The sequence below is a fragment of the Orycteropus afer genome, unplaced genomic scaffold (genome assembly GCF_000298275.1).
Source record: "Orycteropus afer afer isolate SDZICR_OR568_19922 unplaced genomic scaffold, OryAfe1.0 scaffold00031, whole genome shotgun sequence".
Taxonomy (NCBI): Eukaryota; Metazoa; Chordata; class Mammalia; order Tubulidentata; family Orycteropodidae; genus Orycteropus; species Orycteropus afer.
Window position 1 is genome coordinate 5,919,319 of NW_006921618.1, and position 10,046 is coordinate 5,929,364.

Here is a 10,046-nt window from a genome sequence, read left to right on the forward strand (position 1 = left end):
AACAATCCTTGGAGAACAGAAGGGCTGTGTACGCACAGGTAGATAGCTCAGGGGGCAGGAGTGTATGGAGGGAAGGACATAGGGAAGAGGTAACACTAAGGAAGAAGTGGGAGGGGAGCTGTTGCATTGTGGGAAAATGTAGTCAATGTCATGAGACAAAGAGTATGTGAGCTGCTGTATGGAAAGTGAATGCTGTGTGGAAAGTGAATTTGTTCTGTAAACTTTCACCCAGATCACAATAAAAAAATCATTTCCAGAAGAGGTTGATCCAGACAGTGTAGGTTAGAGAACAGGGTTAAGTTGTTCACATTTGTACCATACACTCCTATTGTGACAGAGCAGAATTAGAATAGGGTATTGATTATGAGGTCTGGGTTCTAGTGTAGTGTTCTTTCTAGCTGTATAATCTGAGCAAATTGCATCCCCTCTCTGTGCCTCACTTTCTCCTTTATAAAACAGGGATAATAGAATAGTTGTGAGGGTTAAATGAGTTAAATATAACCACTTTAGCATATATCTCAAAAAACATTACTATGATGATTCCTACTACTCCTTATTCTTACTATTGTTCCAATTACATCTACATTACATGAATTTGTGAGGTTAACTAGAACTATATTCCATTATTTCAAATGACCATTACTGCTAACCTATCTGTGAAAATTGGCATAAGCTATATACATTTCTTATGACTATGAATCAAGCCAAAGACCTTGGAATTTAACCTGTCATATTGATAATGACAATGAAGTTACTTAGTAACTTAATGAGTACAATAGACAGGAAAAGTGTACCTCCTTCAGGTAATGGTTTAATTATTTATTCTCTGTCTTCAATGTCTCCCATTCTATATGGAGATAGCATTTCCCAACTAAAAATTATCTCAAGGGAAAAAGAAAAACAATGGCCATGGTCTAGATCTGAATGCTGCTGCACACATTATATCCTTCTCATTTGATTTCACAAGGAACACCAGCATAACAAAGAGTCTACCCAAATTTAAGAAATAGGTGGCTAAACTCTCTTTCGTTTCTTAAATAAATCTCAAGCATACAGAAGAGTAGAGAATATACCAAATACTCATTCATTCATCACCCAACTTTATCAAATCTTTTATTTTGCAGTATTTGTTTTAGACTTCTTCCTTTTCAAAAAACTAAATGTTAAGATTAAAGCTCAAGAGCCCAAAGTATTCAAAAAATTTTTTTTCCTCTATTGCTTAGTTTTGTTTAACTTTTACAGCTTTAGCTAATGGATTATGACAAAATAAAGTCATGTTAAGAGAGCCCTGCTAATGCAGTGGCTGAAGCACTTGGGTGCTAACCAAAAGGTTGCTCCACAAGAGAAAAATGTGGCAGTCTGTTTTCATAAAGATTACAGCCTTGGAAACCCGACACGACAGTTCTACCCTGTCCTGTTGCCATGAGTTGGAACTGATTTGATGGCAATAGGGCTTTTTTTTTTAAATTAAAAAAAAAATAAAATTTTATTTAAATAAACAAAACAAAACCTCACGTAACGACCACCAAGTCAAGAAACAGAACACTGCCACCGTGCCAGAAACTCTACTCGAAACCTCCTTTCCAATCACTACCATCTCCTAGTCCCCAAAGTAAACCCCTCTATCCTGTATATTTGTATATATCACTTCCTTGCTTTTCTTTATTTTACCACCTAGGCATGTATCTCCAAACAACATAGTTTAATCTTGTTTGATTTTTTGACGTTAGACAAATAAATCACATAGTATTTATTCTTTAGGTCTGGGTTATTTTGCGCAAGCTTATTCTTCTGAGACTCATTCATGTACATACAGCTATAGTTCTGGCTCATCATCCTTGTATGAACATGTCACAACCTACTTATCCATTCTACTTTTTGTCTATTATGAAAAATGCTATGAAAATTTTTTCTATAGGTTTCTTGGCACATTAAGACATTTTTTTCTGTTGGGTATATACTTAAGAGTGGAAATGCTGGTTATGTTGTTGTTATGTGCCGTTGAGTAGGACCTGACTCATTGTGACCCTTCCTTGGGTTTCTGAGGTGGTATCACTATGGAAGTAGACCGCCCAACCTTCTGGAAGCATAACTGCTAGTAGATAATGCTGTTTTCCATTGTGGCTATTGGCAATTTCCATTTCCACTAGCAGTCTATGAGAGTTCTCAGCTCTTTCTTCACATCCATAAGAACACCTGGTAAATGTAGCACATTTACCAGTGTCCTGTCATTTTCTGCTGGTCATTTGGATAGTCTCTTGTGATATTTAACTGCATTTCCACTTCCTTAATAACACCTTTTGATTAATAAGTGTTAATTTTATTTAGCCCAATTTACCAATTTATTCCTTTGTAGTGATTAAGGAATCTTTAGGCTAATGAATGTTCTTTTTAGTACACTTTTCCACGCTCCGGCTATTTTTCATCTTTTTGTTTTTAATAGCTTCATTTTTATATAACTTGTTTACTTTTTCACTCTTTCTTTTTTAAATTGATGCTCAAAGATTGTACAGCATCTTCTGTATCTGTGGCTTTAATGTCTCAGCAGTTGTGAAAAATTTTTCAGCCATTATCTCTTCTCTTCAACTATTGTTCTTCTCCATCCTCGTCCTGGGACTCTGATTAAAGGAAAGTTACACCTTCTTACGGAATATTCCCCTTTCTTTTGCATTTTTCATTTTTTGGTCTCTCTGGCTTCCATGGTGGCCGTTTTCTATGGACTTATTTTTCTAGTTCAAAATTCTTTTCTTCAGCTGTGTCTGACCTGCTGTTAAACCCAACCATTAAGTTTAATTTCATTTATTATAATACTCAGTTCTAGAATTCCTACTTCATTCTTTTCAGAATTTTGTTGGACTTTTCAATTTTATCTTTAACACCTTAAACATAGCATGTGTAGTCATTTTAAAGTTTGTACCTGATAAAGCCAGCATTTGGAGCCTCTTTGAGATATTTTTGTTTGTTGCTTCTTTGGTTCTCATTCACAATGCCTTTTTTCCTTGTGTGCCTGATTATTTCTAATTGTGTATTAGAGATTTCATCTGAAAAACTGTTCATAGAAATAATTTAAAGTCTAGTACTGTGTCTCTAATAAGGATTTCTGCTTCTTATTGCAGGTACATAGGGGACACCAGCAACCTGAAATCACTATAATGCAAATTAAAATACTGAGATAATTTGATGTTAAGACAATACCTGTGAGAGATCTATTTGTGTTTTATCCCTATCCTAAGTATGTGGTGTTTTGGGATCCCAACCTAAAGAATAGGAGAGTTAACTAGAACATCTTCTGTCACTTTTTCTGGGGAGCCCTGGTCCCACTTCCTAGTCCAGCAAATCTATGAAAACCAAGTTGTTCAAAAAAAAAAAAAAAAACCAAGTTGTTCAAGACTTTTTAGTTTAAGCCTTTTCCAGATTCAGCAGTATCCACAAGACAAGCATCATCAAATGTCTCTCTTCTTTGAGTTCCACTTTTTTAGGACCTTAGCCTCAGTAATTCTTTTTAGTTTTATAAGACTTTTTTTTTTTAATAATATAACCAGCTTTCCTAACTGTCTTCCATGGAGGAATAGTCTGAATTACCTGCCAGTACCATCAGCTCTACTATTGACCTCTGTATACTTTCTCTTAATCCCATTTCCTTCTCTCCCTTACCTGATGTTTATTTCCATATAAATGTGTATGTTTTATTTTATATGTACTCAGTAATATTTTGCATATTACAATACATTATTAAACCATATATTATGCAATATTGTTTTTAAGGTGGACCTATGCTGATATATTTTGCACTACCTCATTAATCTTAACTGCTATACATATATTATTACTCAACTTATCCAATTAATTGTGGTAAACTCTTCCTACTGTTCTTTTAAGGTATATTCCAGTTGTTTCCTATTGTTAAAACCAATATATGAGTAAATATTTTTATATATGATTCCCTGGGTGTCTAGGAATTTCTCTGGGGGTATATACCAAGAAATCAAATTGCTGAGTAAGTATATAAGCATTTTCAACAATACTGTTCAATTACTTTCCAAAGTGGTAGTAGTAGTATTCATCTTTATGGTTGGTTTCTTTCTTTCTTTAATCCAGTGGGTATGAATTGTATAGAACTATGGCTTATCTTGTCATTTCCTTAATAATGAGTAACACTGAATGTCTTCTCATGAGTTTATCAGTCGATTCATTTTTATTGTTATGAATTGCCCATTTTTTAATTGGGCTGTTTTTTATTGATTTCCTTTTTTTTTTTTTTTAGATTGTGATTTGGGTGACAGTTTACAAAGCAAATTGGTTTTCCATTTAATAATTCACAGAGTTTGTTTTGTGACAATCACTGCAATAACCACAATGTAACAATACTCCTTCTACCTTTTCCCTGTGTTTACCATTTCCCTTCATCCTTCTTTCCTTCTGAGCTTTATCACCAGGGAAATGCTGCCCTTTTGATCTCATACAGTTGATTGTTCTAATGAGTGTCTACTTCCCTGGTATTACTGTTCACCTTATAGACCTATCATTTGGGTGAAAGTTGAGCCAGGCAGTTAGTTCGGCTCAGGCTTGAAGGGTAGCTAACAGCCAGAGTCTCAGAAGTTCTACCAGTTTCTCTCAGACCAGGTAGTCTGGTCGTTTTTATGATTTTGAGTTTTGTTAGTGCTTTAAAGTATCTGACTGCTAACCAGAAGGCTGGCGGTTCAAACCCATCAGCCACTCTTCAGAAGGCAGGTTGGGCAATCTACTTCCAAAGAGATACTGCCTCAGAAACCCAAGGAGGGGTTGCTATGAGTTGGATCCAACTCAACAGCAGTGAGTTTGTTTTTTTGATTATTGTGACCCCTTTCAGAGCACCTAGGTACCATCTATTTCTTCTGGTCTCACAGTCATGGAGCCTGGGGTTCAAGTGGTCCATTAGTCCTCTGGACTAACTGTTTCCTTGCATTTTGGTTTTCTTCACTCTTCTTTGTTGTGCACAAGTTGAACCAATAGTTGCACTGATGGCCACTCCCAAGCTTTGAAAAACCCAATTCCTACTCACCAAAGCAGGATGTAGAACGCTGTCTTTGAGGACTATGTTAAGCCAACTGACCTTGATAACTCAAGATGATGGTCTTGAGATTCCAGGCCCAGTGATTCATTCTCTAAAGGTGGATGGTTATAGCCCAGAAGTTTTCACAGCTTTGCCCTCTGTATGCTCTACTGTACTTATAGATATATTTGCAGCACACACATATATATATATACATGTGTGTGTGTGTATATGTATGTAATTTTTTCCTTTGTGGATTATTTTCAGTTTTGCAGAAGAACTTCTTCCTTATTCTAAGTTCATGAAGATAGTCTCCTCAATTTTTTTATGTTTGTGTGTGTGCATGCTTTTATGATTATAGAGCAAACTGTAGAAGGATGCATCTAAACTATTCATATTAATTGCCTTGGGGGGAGGCAGAGTTTGGCTGGCTGGGGCTTAAGCAGAAAGTCTTAACATTTTCTGAGTGTATCTCTAAATTGTTTATTGTTCCAACAGGTTATTTGGTAATTTAAAATAATCCAGTAAAGTTTTGTAAATATTACTAAATAAGCATAGATCAGAACACAAGTTTCAAAAGTAGCTGGCTTGCCTATAATCTCATTCTATTCCAATCTGATTTATACTACTGAAAGACCTTGTCAAAGGCAATTTTCATCTACGACACACCTCTATTAAAAATATCCACAACTCTTTACTGCCTATTGTGAAAATCTGAAAATTGGGAGAAAGCATTAAGGTGTGAACTAGAAGTAAGGGATGTAGGCCTAACTCTAATATGTGATGACAAGATGTCATGGCTGCCACAATAAAGCTAAGGGGCATAAGACAGAAAATTAGTTTTCCTTTAGATAATTAAGGTATTTTACAAGGCAACATCACAGCGAGTAAAGTGCAAATGATTGATCAATCTTGGATTTGTACTCTAGCACTGCCACTTACTCATGACCTTAAACAAGTTATTTATCTTTTCAAAGCCTCAGTTTCTGATTCAATAAAGTGGTTCAAATAGCACCTTTCAGAGTTACAATAACCATTACAAATAACGTATATAAAGCATCTACCCACACTGAAACCTAGCAGGTGTCGGATAGAAGTTTTGGTTATTACAGTCAACCTCATTCTACAATCAGCATTTCAAAACCTTCACAATTGGGTCTTAGAATCTTTTCCACCATCAACATAGTTTCAATTTATTCAGGGTTATTACAGGCTAAGTACTAAGCTAGGAGCTTTACACACACAATTTAATATAATTTATTTTATCCATACAATAACCTTGTTGTTAGATGCCGATGTGTCGGTTTTCATTCACAGTGATCCCATGTACAACAGAAGAAGGCACTGCCTGGTCTTGTACCACCCTCACAGTCATTGTTCTGTTTGTGCCTATTGTTGCAGCCACTGTGTCAATTCATCCCTCTAAGAGTCTTCCTGTTTATTTGCTGACCTCAATTTTACCAAGCATGATGTCCTTCTTCAGACACTAGTCCGTTCTGATAACATGTCCAATGTATGCACCAACCACTAATGCCACAGATAAAAAAACTGAAGATTTTTTTACCAACTTTTGCAGTCTGAAATTGATCAAACATACAATGAAGATGCACTGATAACTACTGGTGATTAGAATGTGAAAGCTGGAAACAATAACCTTAAGTTGTATGAATTAATCTTATCTTATAGATTAAAATATCCACCAGCCACTCCTTGGAAGGCTGGGCAATCTACTTCCGTAGTGATACCACATCGGATATCCAAGGAGGGGTCACTATGAGTCGGGTCTGACTTGATGGCACATAACAACAACATAGATTAAAATGAGGCTTACAGTTTATGTAAGTCTTCTAATGTGATAAAGTTGTTGTTGTTGTTATGTGCCGTCAAGTCAGACCCCACTCATAGCGACCCCTTCTGGGGTTTCCGAGGCAGTACAAAGTTAGCATGTGGCAAAACAGTAATTTAAATTTAAATTTTAAACCTAGAACTGTGAGACTCCAAAACCAACGTTTGTAACCATTACATTATACCATCGTTGCTGGCCCCAGCCTTGAACCTGTGCAGAACACCCTCTTCCTTCTCTTGTACCTAAGATATTCCCCACCCTTCCAGGTCTAACTCAAACTCTACCAGCTTCATAAATGTTTCCCTCTCTCCCACCAACATAGTGATTTTTTTTCCTTTAACTTGACTTTTGGTCTAAACCATTTATTTAGTTGTCAACATACTGTATTATCAGAGAATATTTTATAATTGATTGTTTTTTCCTTGTAAACGCTGTTATTTCTCAATATGAATTTTGAATTCCTTAAAAACAGAAGATGACATTTCCACTCCCCAACAGACTTACCTCCCTTTAACATAGGTACTCAATAAATATTGGCAGAATGATAGAATTTTGAGTTTTCATAGCTTGTTTCTAAGAAGTGAGGCACAACGACAATGAGTTGTAACACTTTAGAAAAAACCCAAATATAAAGAAAAACACACATTTCAGACACAAGCACCTTGATAACAGTAACAGGAAGGAAAAATACAGATAGTACAAGGCAGTTTCATGACTGTAGAACAGAGGAGGATAATGAATACCAATCAGAAGTTCTTTGGTCTCCAATTCTATCTCGCCCTAGATGTGATGAGCAGTGAAGATTAAATAGCTGTGGAAAAGGGCGGGAGAAAGAAATCTAATGGTTTCTTAGAAATGAAATGATCAGTTTTCAAACCTTTTGGATTGTGAGACAACTATCCTTCCATTTTCACAAAGTCTGGAATTAAAATTAACATGTTTTTCAATTATGAATTTAATTAAATGTGAAGTAAGCATTTGCCTTATCTTTATAAGATGTTGCCCCAGGAAAAATTGGTTGCTCACGATAACAATTTCACAATAGGAATTTAAACCTTCCTCAATCTTCTTCACTTCTGATGAACCCTATATTTCAGTCTAGATACCATATGCTCTCCAGAGGGAAGTATACATTCCAATAAAGCAAGATTCTATTCACATACAAGGATATATTAGTAAGTGTTACAAATATATTCTCCCCTTTACGTTGCCCCAATAACACTTCTGGGAAGAATGTGTAATGAGGGGAGAATATACCTCTTGGAGATTTCTGGTTTTACTCCTTCCTCTCTTCTTACCGTTACTAGACATCGACACATGTTTGCGTAAGCCACAGAGAAACTGGGTTCGTCAATAGCCTTCTCAAAGACCAGGTCAATGACTCCTTTCAGCCGCTCCTCTGTGTCAACAGTAAGTCCTGATACTTGCTTCATCAGCTGGTTAAACATCTGTGGTGTCAATTTATTTAAGATACTTCGAACTTTTCTGAAAAGTTCCTAGATGGACCAGAAAAAAGACAGGAACATTATAGTAACTGTGACAGTACGAGTCTTTGTGTGAAAAGAAATATTTTGTTTTATAAGTTCAATTTCTTAAGTTATTAAAAATCACTGTGGAATAGTCACAGAAATAAGTAAACCCATCTATATTTAACAATTAGTCGAAAATCGTACTATCTCTTTGCATGACTAATGAGAATTCTAGGACATAGGCATTCTTAAATTTCACTGGTAGGAGCATCATCTGGTATATTTCTAAGGACAATGAGGCAATGTATAGCAAAAGCTTTAAAACTATGAATATGGCCTCTTCCTACTTCCAAGTCTGTCTTAGTTTAGAAGCTCTGCTGAAACTTGTACACCATGGGTAACCCTGCTGGCATTTGTAACACTAGTGGCATAGCCTCCAGCCTCATGTTGTTGTTGTTATGTGCTGTCGAGTCGGACCCGACTCAGAGCGACCCCTCCTTGGGTTTCCGAGGCAGTATCACTACGGAAGTAGATTGCCCCATCTTCCTTCCAAGAAGTGGCTGGTGGATTTGAACTGCCAGCCTTCTGGTTAGCAGTCAAGTGCCTCAGGCGCTACTCGACCAGAGCTCCCCTCCAGCCTCATAGCAACATGCAAGCCACCTCAGGCAGACAGACAGACAGACAAGTTCATCTTCCTTAGCTGTTCCTAACCACTCTGCTCACTTCCTGGCTGCCCTTTCAGCCTGCCCCTAACTGTGTGGGACCTGCCTTCCAGGCTGTCTGCACTTTAAGCTTGCCCTAAACTATGTGGGGCCCACCTGCAAAATTACAGGGACAGTGACAAGATCAGTGATGGCCAGGGCCTGGCATATGGGGAGAGAGAATGAGTACAAAGTGGCACAAGGGAATTTTTGGGAGATGACAGAAATGTAATATATAAGCATATAAGGATGGATCTTGAAAAACATGTAAGCAAACCTTTGGGGTTATCTTTGAGGATTTTCTATTTTGGGAACCTAGAGAATAAGCTAGAAAGATCAGAGAACTAGTGTCAGGAGTGAGAGAAAATGAGGTCTTGAATGCTAGGTTAAAAAGCTAGGAAGGAGAGAACAGATAAAATCAGTCTTTCAGGTAGATGAATCAGAAGGTAGCAGCAGAAATCTGGAGAACGAAGAGAGATGAAGGCAAGGATTCAGTAGTGAGTGAATGGACCAACCATAGTAGTATATATGGGAGGATTCCAGGCATGTCATAAAGCAGTAATTTTCTACAACTGCTTCAAGGAGAAGATAAAATTTTACAATACAGTAAGAATAAGAACCTTGCTGGTCATTCATACTGTTATTTTAATACAGTAATAGGATCAGAAGCCAGAGTGAAAAAATACTCTGAAGTGAAGTTAACATTAAGCCAATGTTTTGATAAAATGGATAGAAACAGCAACTGACAGAAGCAACAGGTTAATATGAGGTATACCTATGCAGAGAAAAATAATAAAAACACCAATACAGAGAGAATAGAGCAAGTTGCTCCATATTTAGAAAATGGCTCAAGAGAAAGGAAGTGATATCGGCCCTAAAAATAAGTTTAATAATACTCTACTGGATTTGCTATATCTATTTACTGTATAAAGGTGGTGGTGGTGGTGCACTGGTTGAGGCATTTGGTTGCTAACCAAAAGACTGGCAGTTTGAACCGA

The 10,046-nt window shown here is 36.8% G+C and overlaps 1 protein-coding gene across 1 annotated transcript in view; it reads right to left on the bottom strand.

The window, feature by feature from the left end:
* EIF4G3 (eukaryotic translation initiation factor 4 gamma 3) overlaps positions 1–10,046 on the bottom strand; it is a 425,124-nt gene that overhangs the window by 86,632 nt on the left and 328,446 nt on the right. Inside the window, exon 16 of the mRNA XM_007935664.2 lies at positions 8,177–8,374. Within this exon, the coding sequence (XP_007933855.1) occupies positions 8,177–8,374 (198 nt within the window). The remainder of the gene's footprint in view (positions 1–8,176; positions 8,375–10,046) is intronic.